General features: G+C 36.8%; 1 protein-coding gene across 2 annotated transcripts in view; it reads right to left on the reverse strand.

Annotated features, from left to right (window-relative positions):
- Positions 1-391: 391 nt before the first annotated feature.
- Positions 392-20,150, reverse strand: part of Slc25a12 (solute carrier family 25 member 12) — a 169,673-nt gene continuing 149,914 nt past the window's right edge. For both annotated transcript variants that reach the window (XM_040294471.2, XM_005324590.4), the window contains exons 14-18: positions 8,537-8,677; positions 6,473-6,611; positions 3,463-3,621; positions 3,270-3,360; positions 392-1,482 (exon numbers count right to left, since the gene is read on the reverse strand). In XM_040294471.2, coding sequence (XP_040150405.2) covers positions 1,281-1,482; positions 3,270-3,360; positions 3,463-3,621; positions 6,473-6,611; positions 8,537-8,677 — 732 coding nt within the window. In that variant the 3' untranslated portion in view covers positions 392-1,280. The remainder of the gene's footprint in view (positions 1,483-3,269; positions 3,361-3,462; positions 3,622-6,472; positions 6,612-8,536; positions 8,678-20,150) is intronic.

A 20,150-nucleotide genomic window follows, 5' to 3' on the forward strand; every position in this document is an offset into this window, starting at 1 on the left:
GTCTTCTCAAAACACTGTTACGAGTAAATAAATTCTAAGGCTACACATCAAATTACATCCATAGCAAAGTATAGATGTAACTATCAATATGTGTGTTTAGATCCAAATTAGTAATCACACCCTTGGTGAGTGACTTTTGGATGAAACAAGCTTTTATTGGACTGCTAAGTAAGGAGCTAGATACCACCAAATCACCACATAAAAAAAAAAAAGAGCTTTTCTTTTTCTTGCCTCCCCTCATTCCACCCTATCCCTTTAGGAAACCAAATTGTCTATTTCCTATAAAGATGTGTAAGAGGGTAAACCTGACCATGAGTTGTTTAAAATCAGTAGTGAATGAGTACAAAAAGCACTATCAGTATATTTATGAAGGAAAATCCAACTACATTCATATATTTTGGTGTGCTTTTATTTTTTATTGGAATCATACCATATGAAGGGAAATTGTCAAAGTGTCATTTACTCTTTCAAAAGCTTGATCTTTGCTCTGCTGTGTCAGAGGAAAGCAAACCTAAACAAGTAATGCTGGAAACCACCCTGTTTCCATATGCACACCGACAGGAGAAGAGCTGTCCCAGAAATGCTTGTTGATTAACAGAGGAAGATCACACACACATTAAATATAAATGGAAACACATGAGCACACCAAGTCATCAGCTTGATCCTCTGGCATCCACTAGCATGCGCCTTTCCAAAGTATTACTTATTTGGAGATGGGTCTCATTATGCCTTTTATCAGCAAATACCTTCTTATTCCAGAACGGAAAACAAACTAGGAATTAAATACATCCAATATTGATGCTTTATTTCCATAAGTCACCAATAAGAGAATGAATTTAATTTTAATACATTGATTCTTATGTGATTCTTAATAAAACACTTTCAAAACATTCTGTACATTTCAAGCCACTCAGAACTGCATTACATTTCTATAAATGTGATTTGTTGGGATGAGGTGCCAAGATGTCTCTGTACAAAGATGTACAATATGTACAGTCACTGTAAGTACAAGCTGTGCAAAGCAGAGTCTAAAACACTAATTCATGCCAAGGCTTAGAAAACATGTCAACACATAAGACTAATGCTTACAACTGTATTGTGGTTTTTCCCTGGGCAGATGATTACTTTATAAACAAATATATGTATATATATATCATATAGAAAGAATAGTTTGACTTCCCAGCTCAGTCAGCACCATGCAGCTGACTGGATACACTACAGGGCTGCTCTCCTAAGCCTCTTTTTTCGGGTGCCATTTTGCCATTCTTGACAGTGTCTCATCACTGAGCTGTTACCACTGCTGCCTTTGGCTGAACCACTGCAACAGTAGGAGACTTAAATTTGGGGAGATAAAGGCCAAACTTGTTTTCAATTCCAGCAATAGTGGCTGTGGCAAGTCTGTATCCACCAATGTGATCAGGATTGGCAGGAGGAAGGTCTGCGATGCGGGACTTAGGTGTTGGTTCTGAGCCAGAAGGTTTGCTGTTGACAGGAAAAAGTCAATGGTTAGTGTATGGTTAGTGTGCTCAAGATTGACAAGGGTGGGGCTAAGGATATAGTTCAGTTGGTAGAGTGCCTGCCTCACATCCACAAGACCCTGGGTTCAATCCCTGGTACCACAAAAAAAAAAAAAAAAAAAAAAAGATTGACAAGGGTGGCTAAAAGTGAACATTTTCAGTCTGACCCACATGCCAAGAAGTTTGTTTGTTTCAACCATTTCCATGTCATCTACCATTTCCATGTCATCTATGTTGCATTAGCCATGATTTATAGCACTTTGGAAGCTCTACATGCACATATTTGAAGAGAATGGTCTCAATTTCAATGCTTATATACATATATAAATAGATGACAAAAAAAAAACAGAAGAAAATACACCCAAGTATTAAAACCCCAGAAAGTAGAATTATAGATTTCTCTTTTCTATTTTTCCATTTCCTAAATTTTTTTTCTACAGTAAGCATATGTGAAACTAATCAAAAAAGCATACATTTTTCTGTATTTTGACATAGTTTAAAATAGTAGCTTAATAGTAGCTCATAAATGTCAAAAAGTTAAAGAGAAACAGCCAGTTCTTTTTAAGATTCAGGCTTTTCTATTATTTCATAGAATCTTAATATTTGTATAATATAATTTGAAGGTTGTTATTCTTTTTTGTCTGGGTCCCTCCACTTCCTGGTTCATCAGCTAATTCCCTACTTAACCTCTGAGGAAGAGTCAGGTTCACAGTTTGCTATGAGCATTCAGAAACAGTATTTGGTCTTCTGCTGAAAAGCTGATAATTGCTTGCTTTGGACAAAACTTCCCCACCCAGCAAATGTAGCAAGTAACTGCTCTTCTCCCCAGGGTAAGCTTCAAGTGTCCCAATTTTTTTGCCTATATCCTACCAATGATTACACTCACAGGCATAACCTCTTTTTGAACCTGCTAGGGGACAGGGGCAGGTTGACAATATATTAGCTCTAGGAAGACCTATAACTATCTAATAATAAATAATGGTGAATATGAAATATTAGAGGTGCAAAAGGGCTTGGGTATTTGGCAAAAAATTCACAAAAGTGTTAATAGTACACATTTATATCACTTCTGCTGGAAAGGCCATATAATACAATTCACATTGAAGGACCTAACTCCATAAAGTTCCAAACTTGCTTACACAAAAACAGACGATCATTCACAAAGCATTTTCATTTGCTGCCTCCCTAAACTTTCCCCAAATAGCTGATTATTATGTGCATTACATCATTCTGCCAAAGTCTTACCTCTTAACACTGAAGCTTTTTAAGCTGACTATTTAAAATGCATTGGTCTAGCTGGGTGCGGTGGCATGGCTTGGGAGGCTGAAGCAGGAGGACTACGAATTCAAAGCCAGCCTCAGCAAAAGTGAGGCACTAAGCAACTCAGTGAGACCCTGTCTCTAAATAAAATACAAAATAGGGCTGGGGATGTGGCTCAGTGGTTGAGTGCCCCCAAGTTCAATTCCTAATACTCAAAAAGTAAAAAGTAAAAAAATAAAATGTGGGGCTGGTATTGTGGCTCAGTGGTAGAGCACTTGCCTCGCATGCCTGAGGCCCTGGGTTTGATCCTAAGGACCACATACAAATAAATACATAAAATTAAAGATATTAAAAATAAATAAATAAAATGCATCGTCTTAACAATTTCTTTCTTACTGGTTTTCTGAATTCCAAAATGTCTTTGTAAACAGAACAAACATTTGTTTTGGTTTTGGTAATTTCTTTGTAAAATAGTTGAGCAGCTGCACTTACAGGCCTCCAAAATCAATGTAAAACCACCGCTGAAGAAGTTCGTAGGTAACCAAAGTAACCCCAAACTGGGGAGACGATCGAAACACTCGAGCTGAAAAAGAGGAGTGGGGTAGGCTTAAAACCATAACATCTGTGGCAAAGACAACCACTGAGTAACAGGGGGCAAGGCACTAAAGCCAATTAGCTGTTCTACCTGCAGTCCCTTTCCAAAACGCTGAGGGCCCTTCTTCCCGAAGTATCTTTCTGAAACAGTCAATGACACCACTGTATGTTGTCTGGCCAGCACGGGCAGCCACTTGCAGTCTTGTCTTGATGACATCAGCAGGGGTCACCAGAGAAGCAGCAGGCACACCTTTCAGGAGAGACATATTTAACTCATGCATAAAAGGACAGAAATACTGCTGACATCTAAACCATACAATCTGCAACTTTAACCATGTATGGGGAACTCAAAGCTCCTTAAGTAGATGTCTAGGCACTAATAGAAAAAGGGACATCTAGGAACCTATTAGCTGCTACTGTATGATCCAGGAAAAATACTTTTTCTTTCTGAATGAAGAAAATCATTGTACATTGCATGATCCTAAAGAACTGTGAAAAGAAAAAAATGCAACAATAGTAACAGGATGATTCCCAAGTGTTCCCTTTCAGTTTCAATTATTTTATCTCCTTTTTTCCTCAAATGTGATCATTTTATGTACAAAATATAAGGATAATGTCAATTTAACGAGCTGCTGAATGTATCTGACACCCAACTGTGGTGTTTTTTGCTGAATCTTGTCAACTGTACTGTATGAGGTAAATTGCGATACTAATAAGCACTGACTCACCTATTGGAGGGTGAGCTAACTTGAGAGTCTCCAGCTAACTTGAGAGTTGAATAACTCTTTTCAGACAGACTTACATGACAAGAATCATTACAACTGGAGCAAAAGGAGGCCAGGTGACCAGTTAAGGAACAACAGGGGAGCTGATCATCAAAAGGCTTTTTATCTATCTCCTATGCCCAAGCTCCCTGGAGTCATATTGAGATTGATCAGCAGCAGGACACACAAGACGGATTTCACAACCACACTTTTTACTTATAAAACAAAACAGGACACAGGAGCTACATAACGTTCCCCAAGGGGAAGAAATCCAATTTGGCCTAAATATTACTGTATCATCACTAGGCAGATGGAATGGGTGGCCTTGTGGGGGCTCAATTAAGGAACGATGCAAATACCTCCACACAGGTGCACCCTATTCACATGAAACTAGGTAAATTGCCTCCTTTAGGAGACAGGATTCCAAATGTTCTCAGAGCCCGCCAGCAAAGCTTTATTGGTAAAAATTAGAAAAAATCATATCTCATTCTGAAAACACTTCAAATGTCTATGGGCAAGAAGATGGTGCTGACTTGGAATATGTTTACTTAGTTCAATCAACCACTGGCAAATTCCTGTCCATGATCAGAATGTTCTCTGCCTGTTTTTTCCTGCTGATTGGAAAGTACAAGGAAAAACTTAGAGGGAAAATGCTGGCCCCCATTTAAGAAGGGGAGATTGGCGCATATAAGAAAGGAACCCAATGAACACTTCAGTGCCAAGACTGAGCTAACTTTTAACGTCCAACTAACCAAAATTACTAATGGCAAAGGAAAGGGATTTGCTGAACCCAAAATTATGGCTCAAAACTCCCAGAGGGAGTTTCTAAATCATCACAAGCTATCCTCTGCCATTACAGGCCAGAATAACAACATGTCCAGCTCCACACTCTCAGAACACACTGAGCACACCATAATTCTGGACATGCTCAGGCTATCCTGCTTTACAGCCAAAGCCACCAGAAAAGAATAAACCCTGCACCTGAGAACCAAGCAGGGTACCTGAGCCCAGCTAGTCAGAGCCACATGGGGCTCTATAATGGCTTGTTGCTGGCTATATGGAAAACAAATACATGACCTTTCCTTCCTCTGTCATTTCTTGAGTGTTGGTACAGCCAAGGATGCCTGGTTCTCCCTTGTGTTCCAAGTTAGCTCCTTCCTAACTCAAGAGTAAGGCTAGCCAGGCACAGTGATGCACACCTGTAATACCAGTGGCTCAGGAGGCTGACACAAGAGAATATCAAGTTCAAAGCCAGCCTCAGCAATTTAGCAGGGCTCTGTCTCAAAACAAAAAAATAAAAAGGAATGGGGATATAGCTTATTAGTTAAATACTGCTGGGTTCAATCACCAGTACCAAAAAAAAAAAAAAAAAAAAAGTAAGGCTGTACCTGTGAGATCAGAAGAAAAGTTCTTAGACTCTTCTTTCAAATGGAATCTCTTCTGTGCCTACTTTGGTATTTTATACTAGATGAAAATTTTCATTCATTCCACTGACACTTATTGAGCTCCTATTATTATTACTATGTTGGCTATATAAAAGGCAAAGATGAATAGAATAAAACTCCTATCCTGAAGCAGCACTTAGCCTAGTACAGATTATAAAACATAGAAACAACTATGAACAAAAGAAAAATCCCAGCAACTGAGGAAGCAGAGGCAGGAAGATCCCAAGTTCAAAGGCAGCCTCAGCAATTTTGCAAGGCCCTAAGCAACTTAGTGAAACCCTATTTCAAAATAAAACATAAGAAAGGGTTGGAAATGTGGCTCAGTGGTTAAGTGCCCCTGGGTTCAATTCCTGGTACCAAAAAAGAAAAGACAAGAGACAAAAAGTTAAGGATCTTGATGAAAATCAATGTCAGGAAGAATAGGGACAGCTTCACAAAGAGAATTCAATTTTGGGCCAAATCACATAAACTCCAATATATAGTGCTAGGAAGTAAGGGCATGCAAGACCTGTGCATCAGCATGGGGTGTAACAAAGCAGCTGATTTGATGAGAACTTTTCCATCTTAATGCTTAGCTTGGTGGCACCCAAGGTTTCAGGGGAGAGGGAGACTAAGAAACATGTTAATGATGAAAGCCCAATTTAGATGGGCAGATCTAATTTGGCTCCAAGTTGCTAAGCTGCATTAAGCTGTTTATCCACATTATGCAAATGTAATTAACTCTCATCAGAATTACAGCACATCCCACAAAGGAGAAAAGGCAATCATATTTAACTAAGTCAGATACAAACAATAACTTTTCTAAAAAGAAAGGGGGAAAGTACATAGAGATTCTGTACTTCTCAAAGACAATGGGAGGAGAATTCTTTGGGTTAAAATATTCTGTAGTTACCTGCCATGGCTCCAGCTGCAAGGAGATTTAAACCTTTCACGTGTCCATTTTCATCAGCCAGAAGTAGTTTGCAATGAGCATAAACAGGAAAATAGATTGCAGAGAAGGGAATGTCTCGGAGGAAACACGCTTTGGCACCCTGTCACAGAGTCAGGAAATAGTACAAAACAGTGTGTAAACAGGGTGTGAATGCTCAAATAGGATCCAGAGGGCTTTCAGCCTGAGGTGTCCCTCAAACAGTATTAGAACTGATGTGGAAGGGAAATGGGGGTGGGAGAGATGAATGTAAGCACAGAACTTAATGGAGTGGACTTAATAACTGGGCAATGATAGTATTCTCACAAACTTAATAACTTAATCACTGGGCAATGATAGTATTCTCACAAACAAGAGTTTTCTGGTATTTCTAGTTTAGATTCAGATTTTTTTTAATTAATCAATTTGATTTTTGTTGTGGCAAAAATACACAGGATGAGATCTACCCTCTTAAATTTATGAGCATATAGTACAATATTAATTACAAGTATAGGGCTCTAGAAATCTTTATAACTTATTAATGTTGGCATAACTGAAAAGTTATATCATATAATTACATTCAATTTTTTGAGATTCATAAAAATTTAATTCTCAAACCTCCAGGTTGCTTGTTTTATTGGCTTTGGAAGGGGAAGAAAGTTGAGGGCAGAGTTGTAGGGGAGGGTTTAGACTTTAAATTCCAAGATTAATAGCTTAATTCCTAAATAATTAGTAAAGATAGCCCAAAAAGACTATCAAATTATCAATTTGATCTCTATCAGTTTAAGAGTTCTTTCCATGCAAGGTAAAAGGCTACATAGGCAGGGGTGAGAGTAACTATTCTAAGGAATTTTTCCCTCTTTATTATCAATGTGCTAACTAGAAGTGGACTAGGGGAAACCCAGACAAATATTTTAGCAGGAGGTTTCCATGAGAGTAGAAAAAGTGATAGCTTGTCCCAGTGACTAAGGTCACAATGACCACCTTTCTCAACAATGTCCACAGCAATCCAGCACTTGCTCCTAAGGAAAAGGCAAGCGAAACGGAAAAAAAAAAAATTCAAGGACTCTAAAAGATAATACACAGAGAAAAAATATTCATAAATTCAGCTCTGAAAGGGAATTCTAAAAAGGATAGAAATTAGAGGTGGACAGGGAGGAGCAAAGTGTGCAAAAACTCTCTCGAGATAAGCATCATTGTTTGCTGGTCTCCAGAGAACCCTGTAGCTGTGTGAGTCTAATCTAGAGAATGTCTAATTTCTAATTTTCAGCTACTGAAGCAAATTTACACATTCCTGCAATGATGGATCTATAAATAAATCGGATGCTGTGGAAACACAATTGCCTAGAGTGGCTAAATTTATGTATTCCCCCTTATACGAGGCAAAGGAATGGAAAGAAATACTCTTCCTTGTTTAAGAAAAATAATAGCTTCTGCTCCATTACATCTGATCTGTAATGATGGGAGTAAGTATACCTGCAGGGAAGGATCTGTTGACTGGCATTTTGCTAAAGTATAGTACACTTTTTTTTTTTTTAAATGGAATTCATTATTGACAAATCCTACCACTTAACTTCTTAAAGATCTGAATCCTACCAAACTCTACTACTGTTTGACTGTGGTCAAATTATTAAGACAAAGAGAAGCTCCTATTGGGAGGATAACAATAGAGATAACTCAGATTCAAAATAAAGACTATTTTGAAGTTCTAAACCCCCAGCAAAGAGAATACCAAAGAAACTTCCCAAGCCCCCATGGAATTAAAGGCTGAGAGCCTGAAGCCAGCAGGTCTGCAGTGCAGGCCTCCCTGCCAGAGGCTTCACAAAAGCTGCAGATGACAACAGGAGAATGTGCTTGTGTATCCCACTGCCTTTAATAGCAGCGTCCTGATTTTTTCTTTTTGTTTGATTTTCTACTCCATGGACAACCCTGCTGGACAAGATTGCTTTTCAAACTAGTGGGGACGAAGTCTGGTTTTCACATTCTTTCACATTTATACTGAGTACATTACAACTTCTTTGCTGAGCTAGCCCAAGGGAATCAACCCACCTTATACAGACCAAAAAGTCCCAAGTCCCGTAGCACATTCAGGGCACTGACTCTGGGTCCTGTGGTGATCTCTCCGGCCACCTGAAGGCGAATCTTCACTATCTCCAGTGGGTTTGTAAAGATGACCTGAGAACCCCCAGCCTGGAGGCAAAGGAGAAGAGACAGAGGCAATTCCACATCAGAGCCAGAGTGTTGATGTAAATAAGAAAAAACTAGGAAACTTCCATTTCTCCCTCTCTCCCTCCCTCCCTCCCCCCCACCTCTCTCTCACACACACACCTTTACACCTCCTTCTTATTCACTGGAGAAGGATGCTTTAGCTGACGCTTTATCTAATGCTCTGAGAGATGGTCCCTGTCACAGGCCAACTTATGTCTGGGTTTGTTTCTATTTAAAATGTCAAGATTGTTCCTCAGACCAATCTTAACCAAGATAAACCCAGCCATATTAAAAATAGCAAAACTAATAAGCTTAGTTTGGAAAACAAATGTGAAGGCAGATGTGGCAGTAGGGTACCTCCCCAGTGAAAGGGGAAAATATGACAAAAGACTGGTATCTTTTATATACTGGAGCTATAACCCAGATCTATAATGTTTCTTAGAAAGCATTCCCTTAGCCTAGCCACTTGCTTCTACTTCCTTGGATTGTAGAACAATTAACAACACTTTGGCCCCTCAGAAGTATCTCAAGTTAGAGAGAGGGAAGTCTCCGATTCAAATTCTAAAATAGATGAGCCTGAGAGAACTCTAAGACAGATACACAGATAGCTAGCTATCCCACACAAAAGGAGGAAATTTAGAAAGATAAATTTCGGTATCATTTCAGACAAAACCAGACAAAACTCTTGTATGAAGAGCTAAGAAATGGAACATCTATCTAGTTACCATGAGTACAACACCCTCAGATCAAAGCCACATTCCATACTCTTAGTGGTGAGTGATAAAAGATTTGAATTTGGATAATCATAGCGTATTTGCGTCTGAAATTTGTTAACTAGTAAAGAAAACAAAGAATGTTTAAAATAAATACTACCAACTCCTTTTTTGACATCTGTAAGAAAGAAAAGATGTGTAGCTATGGATACATAAAAATAAATAAAATATATATTATCTCTTTCCATGAAGTGAAAAAATCCAATTTATACACTGTCATCTTAAACTGTGGTTGTTTACATTATATATATAATCATAATTCTATTCATACAATATTCATAATCATATTCATATAATCATTAAGTAATCATAACAACTGCAATGTATGTACCATGTGAAATATGAAATGTGTGCCTCATTGGGGGCACTGTGATTGCATGGGTATCAAAATGTTAAAAACAATACCCAAAAAACTGCATAGACAACCTCAATAGCATATCCATGCTTTAACTTCACAACAATAGTCCTGCTCATTTATGTAAAACCCACAACCCTTTCTAAAGCGCAGCAATGTTGTGTTGCTTGGCGCATTTTCCAAACCACTCTGGGGCTACAAACCCCACAGTTACACAAGTTCCAACTTTGACCATTTCCTGTTGTCATAATCCACAACTGCCAACACTGACACTAGATCCTTTCCTCTTTCCTGGATTCCCCAGGGCCTAAATCCCTCTTTTGTCTACCAAATAAGGAATGCAGCCATTTGAGGGAACACTTGCACACACACTGTTTCCTGTAACTCCCCGACTCAAAGCAATTCAGACCACTGGCACACAGGTCCCCCAACAATGTACTGACCCAGTTTTATATGTTGATATGCCTGCATTTCTCTCTCTTTTAATCTGTTGCACTGCAGGCAGAAGGGAGCATATCAATGTTTGAATCTAAGCAAACAATACTTTCAAAAGGATTGCTGAGGGAAAAATTATGTTAAAATGATAATCCAAGTAATTACTCCTGTAGCTAGTATTAAAGACCAAACCAATTGGAAAAGTTTACTACTTCCCTGAAATCTTTTGTTTAAATAATTGTTGCAAAAACTATCTTTGGGAAATGTGTTTTATATTCCAAGCAGATTTTTTTTAAAAAAAGAAGAAGAATAGAACAGGACTACAAATTTTAATCATAATCCCTCAAATTTGCTACCATCAGACAGTGTCAGCCCTAGGTGCTAAGTGTTATATGTGAACATTTTGTTTAAATAAATACAAAGTTCTTTCATGCTTTTAATTATTAGTAAATTATAATATCCGGCAGAGCAGGAGAAGTATAATCTGCATTCCCCAACTCCAAGTTCCCTCTCATCCCACCTCCCTTCTACCATGGCCACTTTTGGAAAAAAATGCCAGTTTATTAAGATTTGTTCTTTTTTAACAATTCTTCATATTTCTTTCCATCTGTACAAATAACAAACTATCTACTAAAATTCTACTAAAACAGTACAATAGAGAGGAGGTGACAACATTTTCAAATACATTCCCCTTAATTGTTATATGTTTTAAAAGTTAGTTACCTTACAGTAAGATACAAAAATACATTGAACATGAACACAAAACTAAACTGATATGCATTTATAAACATACCTAACCTGGCAAGGGAACATACAAACAATGAAACGATGACACATTATAGCAAGGCATACGACTATAGTTTGTTTCTTACCTACTTATTCTACTGTACTAGAAAGAGCAAAACTTCTAGCAATTATGTAGTTTGTATATATTTAAAAACCAGTAAACATTTTTAAAAAAACCTTATGATAAGCCTAGAAACATGTAAGTAAATACTATCCAGGAACACTGAATAAATTTAGACTAAATAAATAAATAAATAAAAGTTTAGGCTGACGACTGCTATATGTCTAAAACTTTGGATGTTTATATCATTTAAAGGGCAAATATGCACTGTCCTTTTAAAAACTTTGATGTTGACCACTATCTTAAACATATTAAACTGGAGATAGAGGAAGGGGCAATAAAATCTGAATTAGTTTATTATAGTGGTAAGTAACTAAGCAACATAAAGATTATGATGTTATTATACGCTTCAACTGAATCTTCTCCCTCTGAGAAACAAATACATTTTCTCTATTCTAAAACTCTGCTAATTTTAAGTGATAGCATTAAGAGAATAACAACTTTTCAAAGGAAAACAGCACTGCTTACAAATTATACATTTAATGTATAGAATTTCATGAACATTGTAAATTTTCAATGAAAAAAATAGTACCTGTATTTATACAAATATGATGTTTGCTAATATTTTGTTTTGTTGTGCTGGGAATTGAACTCAGGGGCACTGTACCACTGAGCTATATTCCAGACATCTTTATTTTGAGACTGTCTCATGAAGTTGTCCTGGATGGTCTGAAACTTGCAATTTCCTGCCTCAATTTCCCAAATAGCTGGGATAACAGTTATGCACCACCATGCCAATTTGTTTGCAATTTTATTTTTATTATGTAAGTGCATATGTATTTATTTAGTGTGTGTGTGTGTGTGTGTGTGTGTGTGTGTGTGTGTGAGAGAGAGAGAGAGAGGGGGTAGGGGGTATAGGAGGATGGGTGCTCACGGATGATAGGCAAGTGCTCTACCACTGAGCCACAAACCCAGTTTGTTTGCTAATTTTAATAAGAACAAAATTGAACTGAAAAAATTCAAATGCTCAATAGAAAACAGTTAAATAGAAGCAAATTATATACTTTTAATAAAGCAATGCAAGTTGCCATTAAATCATGATAAATTACATAAACAGAATGAAAAATATTAGCTACACATTTGATCACAAATATGTCAAAATATTTTACTTAAGTTTACTAAAATCAAAGTGAGTTAAAGATTAAAACATTAGTTGTTTATTAGAAAGAGAAACTGAAGAACTGGAAGAAAAAAATTTAATAGCATACCTTGTTGCACCTTTTAAATTCTGGAATAATATGAATGTATAAACTACTAAAAAATGACAACAGAGAGAACCAGTCTTGGGTTTCTTTACAGACTAAATCCTCCTTCATACATTCCTCCTCACAGCAAATTTGATAATTTTTATATTTTAAATCTATTTTTTAGCTGGTTGACATTAGTCATCTGTGGATTCAAACTTTAAAAAGCATACACACACGCAAGCGTGCATACACACACAAACACACACTAAAAAAAAAAAAACTAACCAAATATAGCTAATTATTGGAAATAATAGACATCAAGATACATAAAATTTAGCCAGGCATGGTGGCACATAGCTGTAATGCCAGCTACTTGGGAAGCTAAGACAGGAGAATCACAAATATAAGGCCAGCCTGTACAATTTAGTGAGATTCTGTTTCAAAATTTTTTAAATGTAAAAAAGTAATGGGAGTCAGGGTTACTGGGAATGTAGCTTAGTGGTAAAGATCTTCTGGCCTGTTAGGCCTTAGGCCCTGGTTCCAATTCCCAGCACAGCAAAACAAAAAACAAAGATGTATATTGTGTATATTGTGGGTGGTTTATAATAAACCACCCACAATACACAACTACATAGATTTAAATGGACATTGCCAGATTTGACATCTTGCTGCTTCTGATGATTTACATTACATAACATGCCATATCTTTAGTGAATTTTTTCACTCACCTCATCACCAAATTCAGCTTCTAACCCTGTAATCCGTAAGTTTTCCTCAGCAAATCTGCTGCTTAGGGGGCTGGGAGCACAGCTTACTAGAGGAATGTTTGAGTAGCATGCATAAGGCCCTGGGTTTCATCCCTGACGTGGGGGCAGAAGAGGGGGGTATAGATCTGCTACTTATTTTTCTTAAAGAAATGGAAACACTAATATTGAAACATACTTAGACACTTTTATTTTTCAGTACTGTCATTTTGTTGTAGTTGTTCTAAAACTGAATTAAAAAGACAAAGGGGAATAAATCCCATTTAGAATAAGGGTCACCATTATGTGACAAAAATGGAAAGAATGTACATTTAATCTTATGTCACACCATTTTTTAATGAGAAAATAAACCAACTAAAGTTAGCAGGAAAAGTTAGTGGGGAAAGGATGTGATATTAAAGTGTCACTGGTCTCCAATGTGCCCGAGGCTGAGGCTGTACAACCTGAGGATTTGGCCAGTTCAACCTTCTGCCCTCACAATCCTACCCCAGGGGCAGGGTCCACAAAGAGTATGGACTGGGCCCTGTTTATCCAAGTCCCTTGCTTCTGGCTTTCTTTGATCTCTTGTCTCTATAGTTTAGAACCCTTTCCCTCCAACCACAAAATATCTTATCATGGAACTCACTATAAAAACTTCCCTCACTAAAAAATCTAACTTCAATTTATTTAAGGCCATGCAGTTACTCAAGCAGATGTACAAAATATGTGGGGGTTTTGTTTTGTTTCGGTAGTACTGTGGATTGAACCCAGGGTATTGTGCATACTAATTGAACATTCTACCACTGAGCTACATCCACAGCCCCTAAAATATGTGTATTTTAAATACCCAGAACAAATCAATAAGTGTTCCCAAATGAGCTGTCACTAGCACTGACTCAAGAGAAACAGCAACAGTAACTCTGTCCTATAGACCATCAACCAAACATTCTTACTTTCATTAAGCAATAGGAAATAGTTCTTTCTAAAATAGTCTAAGATAGTACTAGTTTAAAAAGAACAAACTGCAATGTTCATTGCTAAGTGATAAAATACAGCTGGCTGTTGTGATATAAAACTATACATATTTACATCTAGGGTAAAGGAAGTGCTATGGTCTCCATGTTGGTATTCCCCCCAAATTCATAGTTTAGAACCTATTCCCCAGGGTGACAGTATCAAGAGTAGGACCTACAGGACATGATTAAATCTTGGGACTTCTGTCCTCATGAATGGGCTTAGTAACCTTTATAGAAGAGGTTGAAGGTAAATATCTTGTCCCTTCCTCCATGTGAGGGTACAGCAACAAGGCACCATTATCACCCTGGAAATCTGCTGGCACCTTGATCTTGAGCTTCCCAGAATTACGAACAATAAATTTATATTATGAAGTACCCAGTCTAAGGGATTTTGTTATAGCTGCCAGAATAGGCTAATAAAAGAGGTATCAAAATCCCTGTGTACCTATCATACAACACTTTTAACTTGTGAGCATACGTTTACATATTCACGTTAAGTATGTAGGCATAAAGTTGGGACCATACAGATACCCCTGGAGATGGGAGACAGAGGAGCAATTTAAAGATGCACAAGATCAGCTTATAGAGGAAGATGCAAATAGACTTCTTCAGTTAGGGAGCTGTGTAGCTACAGATTCTGGCCACAAAGATTGCTAAATGCTCCAATTAACAAGTAAGATTTCTGCTGCACCTATATGGGGAGAGGGCATGTGTGTGTGCCCACACATGTGCACACATCCATAAACTAAAAAGAAGAAACTTGGGACAGTGGAAAGATTCTGGGTTTGGAAGCCTGTTGACCTAAATAATCATAAGCCAATCCAATTCTTAGTTTCCTTGGGATCCCAACAACTGACCTATCTATTTCATAGGGCTTTGGAGTGCTAACTAAGGTGAAGGCACTATGTAGATTAAAAACAAGACACAAAAGAAAGGATGTGTCCTCTATGAAGTATGTTTGTACATGGCTGCGGAACGTTATCTGCAACATGAGGAGATTACTTTAACCCTTTGCTAGCAATAAATACATTTGGGGTTTTATCATTTCCATCTACTCAGAAGTAAACACTCTGAAGGAGGTAAATCAGTCAGGTGAATAGTAAACTGACCTGTGGTTAGTTTTTAACAAAAAATAATAGGTACTTACCAGAGAAATCTTTAGAAAGAACTTACAGGTCAGCCCATTTAGAGTTTTAAACTTGGTTTTGTCAATTTGGAAAGACATTTAAATTTATTCCCAAATAAGTTTCTGGATACATCCAAGAAACTATATATAGTCAAATTTTCTTTAAAAAAAAAAAAAAAAACTACTCCAAACACCATGAAGAAAAATAATAATCAGTCAGAGACTATGAAAAATATAACACATGTACACATGTATCTGACAAAAACCATATCCATGATGTATAAAGACTATAAATCAATAACAAATATGAATAACATAAAAAAAGGTAGGCAAAAGACTTAAACAAATACTTCACAAAAAAGATACAAGAAGGGTTGGGGATGTGGTTCAAGCGGTAACGCGCTCGCCTGGCATGAGTGCGGCCCGAGTTCGATCCTCAGCACCACATACAAAGATATTGTGTCCTCCAAGAACTAAAAAATAAATATTAAAAAATTCTCTCTCTCTCTCTCTCTCTCTCTCTCTCTCTCTCTCTCTAAAAAAAAAAAAAAGATACAAGAAAATCCTGTAAACCATATGAAAAGATACTCAATATTTTTAGGCATCAGGGAAAAGCAAATTAAAACCACAATAACAGGCTGGGGATATAGCTAAGTTGGTAGAGTACTTGCCTAGCATGCACAAGGCCCTGGGTTCAATCCTCAGCATGACCACAAAAATAAAAAGCAGAAAAAACCACCACAATAACATACCATTTCATACTAACTAGAATGACTAAGAGCAAAAACATTAAGAATTTTGAACATTAGTGAGGATGTGCAATAACTAGAATACTTACACACTGCTAATAGGAGAGTAAGATGTCCTGTCCACTTCTAAGAAGTAATTGGCAGTTTCTTTTAGGTTGAACGTACATCTACCCTATTCTACTCTTAGTAACCCCCCAAAAGAAAACATGTTGACAAAAAGATTGATACAACATTTATAGCAACATATTTATAACAAACAAAATATGGAAACAACACAAATGTTCACCAACAGAAGAATGGATAAACAAAATGTTATACAATTATACAATGGAGTAATAACTCAGCCAAATTATAAAAAAAAAAAAAATGCAGACAAATCTGATTCCCACATAACAAGGATGACTACTTGAAAGCATGTTAAGCAAAAGAAGTCAGCCATGAAAGAATGCATTTTGATATTCCATTTATATAAAATCCAAGAACAAACAAAACTTAAGACAGAACTCAGAACTATAGTTGCGTCAGGGAAGTAGGCTAAGAGACTGACCGGATAGAGGCATGAATGGATTTTCTGGAGCATTATCTTGGGTAGTAATCAAATACACAATCTGTTTATAGTTCTATTTAAAAAAATTGTATTCTATTTTTTCTCTTTTCTTTTTTGGTGCTGGAGATCAAACCCAGATTCTCACACATTAGGCATGGGCTCTACTACCTGAGCTATACCCCCAGCTCTATATTCTATTTCTAAAGTGAGATGTTCCACTTGTGACTCTATCCTTCCCTTAGTGAAAGCAGCTTGCATTTCCAATCAGAAAGTCAAAGTCAATGAAACTTCCATCTGGCTTAAAAAAGAGAATGTGTGTGAACCGTGTTCACTGTGTTCATACACACGATGCAGAAGAGCGTGTACACATGTACAGTATATGAAAACTTTAGAAGGAAACATGCCAAATGTTAGCAATGAAAAATAAAGTTGGGGGCTGGAGTTGTGGATCAGTGGTGGAGCACTGGCCTGGCATGTGTGAGGCCCTGGGATCAAGTCTCAACACAAAATATATATGAATAAAATAAAGGTCCATTGACAACTAAAAATACAAAAAAAAAAAAATTTAAAAGCTGTTGTTTGATAATATCTCTTCTCAAAATCATCCTAAAAATGTAAGATTAAAAAAATGGCATTAAATATCAAAGACCTAAATGTAAGAGCTAAAACTATAAAACTCTTAGAAGAAAATAGACACAACTCTTCATGATCTTGCTTTAGGCAATAATTTTTTAGACAAAATACAAAAAGCACAAGCAGCACAAGAAAAAATAGATAAATGGGACAATATTAAAGTTCGATTCTTTAAAGAACATCATCAAGAAAGTGAAAAATATTTGAAAATCACATATCTAATAAGGTAATCATATTTCGCATATATGAAGAACTCATAACTCAATAATAAAAGACAACCAATTTAAAAATGGGTAAAGATTCTGTATAGATGTTTTTCTGAAGAAGATTATACAAATGGCCAATATGCACATGAAAAGGTGCTCAATATTATTAGTTGTTAGACCACAAATAAAATGCCACACTTCACACCCAGTAGTATAGCTACAATGAAAAGGCAGACAACTGGCAAAGATGTGGAGAAAATGGAACTCATGAACTACTATAGAAATGTAAAAGTGTGATCATTTTTGGAAACAGGATTTTGGTTCCTTGAAATCCTAACTGGAATTGCCATATGACCCTCCACTAATTCCACTTATAGGTAAGTACCCAAGAGAAATGAAAACATTTGTGCATTCTTTCATAGCTGGTTTCTTTTGCTTAACATGCTTTTAGAATGGTGGATGGGGATCAGATTTTTGTGTTTGTTTGTAAAACCTTATATACCAATGTTCACAGCAGCATTACAAAAGATGGAAACAACCCAAATTTCCATTTACTGATGAATGGATAAACACAATGCTGTATATCCATATATTGACACAATAAAAAGGAATTAAGTATTGATATATGCCAAAACATAGATAAAGCTTGAAAGCATGCTCTGTGTAAGAAGACAGGCATAATGGCATATGATATATGATTCCATTTATATGAAATATTAAAAACATTGGTGAATCTACAGAATTCACCAATTAACGGTTTGTTAGAATTTGGAATGAGGTGGGAAAATTGGAGGGGGACAGATAAGGATATTAGGTTTCTTTTGTGGTGATGAAAATATTAAAAATGATTGAGAATATGGTTGCACAACTCTGAATATACTAAAATCCAATTTAACTGTACATGTTAAATGGGGGAATTGTATAGTATGTGAATTACATGTCAGTACAGCAGCTTTTTGACAGGTTGGGAATATATCTTGGTGGTAAATCACATACTTAGCATATGCAAAGCCTGGTGCCAGGCATGGTGGTGCATGCCTGTAATCCCAGGGGCTCAAAAGGCTGAGGCAAGAAGATCCCAAGTTCAAAGCCAGCCTCAGAAAAGCAAGGCATTAAGCAACTTAGTGAGACCCTGTTTCTAAATAAAATACAAAACAGGGCTGGGATACGGCTCAGTGGCCAACTGCCCTTAATTCAATCCCCAGTTTCCACCCCCGTGAAATGCCCTGGGTTTGTTTTCCATTGCAACAACAACAAAGCTGTTATTTTTTAAATTTTGCCTGAAACATAGTATTCAATGAATAAGAAAATGAACAAATAAAAGAATGAATGAATGGACATATATCAAATGTGAAAGAATATGGTTTTGGAGGCAGAAATGGTTTTAATTTCAACTTTGCCATTTACTAAGTGCTGGATCTCACTGAGGTTTTAGTGAACCTAGTTAGGAATGATAATGAGATAATTGCTATAAAATGTTCAGCCCAGTAGGAAAAGTCCCTACTGCTCATTAGGAATCTAGCAGATCAGGCTACATTAAAAGCAAAAATCAGTGCAACGATAGTAATAATATTTTAGCTAAGTTGGGTAGTAAGTGTGTGGATGTTCATTTTATTATTACTCTTTATATCCACATAGCATGTATTCTTTTGCATGTATCAAATATCACATATCTTTAAAAACTGATCATAGGCTAGAGATGTAGCTCAGTGGTGGAGTCATGCTTAGCATGCATGAGGTCCTGGGTTCGATCCCCAGCACCAAAAAAGAAAGAAAAGAAAATATCATAAAATAAAACAAAGAACAACAATGAAAAATATATAATGCCAGAGGACCAGATTTTTACTTCTTCATTACTTCATGATTTAGACAATACACATAGTTTTTTAGAAAGGACAATGTTATAGTTATTTCCATGGCAACAAAATTTCTCTCTCACCTATCTTCAAGAAACTTAAAGTCTAGGTCTTAGCTAACTGACTTGGTGATGCACATCCATGATCCAAGCGGCTCAGGAGGTAGAGGCAAGAGGATCGTGAGTTCAAAGTCAGCCTCAGCAATTTAGCAAGGCACTAAACAACTCAGTGAGACCCTGTCTCTAAATAAAATTCAAAATAGGGCTGGGGATGTGGCTCAGTGGTCGAGTGTCCCGGAGTTCAATCCCTGGTACCCATTAAAAAAAAAAAAAAAAAAAAAAAAACCTATTGTTCAGTTTCAGTCATTTCTTCCAAATTAACCTGTATTAGGTACAACTTTAAAATTGGGTTTTGGAAGAAGATCAGAACTCTTCTCACAGGTAGCACTGACACCACTCAAACACCTTCAAGGACACTGTACTTGTATCATGATACCTCAGATAGTGAGAACTCTCAGGAACAGGATGTCACGCAGCTACTTGCTTTCCAGTGTTTATAATCCAGGAAAGAGTATCTTGTATCCCATAGTGCCTGGTATTCTATAGTTTCACCCTATATGTCCAAGACTTTATTCTCTGTTGAAATTTATCAAATTTTGGAAGAAATAGTCATTTATACTGTAGTATGAATTCATCAGTAAAAATTCAATAATTGCATTTTCTTTCATCTCTGAATAAAGACATTTAAAGTTGGAAGCAGAAAATGTTCAAGGTAAAGAACTGCAGACAACCTAATCATTCTGCCTAGAGCCCAACCTAACTATTTCCATCCTGTTAATTTCCAGCTAGACAATTCATTAAAGCTTCCATGAGTCATGATTAAGTAAGAGATTTAGAATGTCAGCACAATCCTCAAGATTTAA

Source organism: Ictidomys tridecemlineatus, chromosome 7 (genome assembly GCF_052094955.1).
Source record: "Ictidomys tridecemlineatus isolate mIctTri1 chromosome 7, mIctTri1.hap1, whole genome shotgun sequence".
In the NCBI taxonomy this organism is placed as follows: Eukaryota; Metazoa; Chordata; class Mammalia; order Rodentia; family Sciuridae; genus Ictidomys; species Ictidomys tridecemlineatus.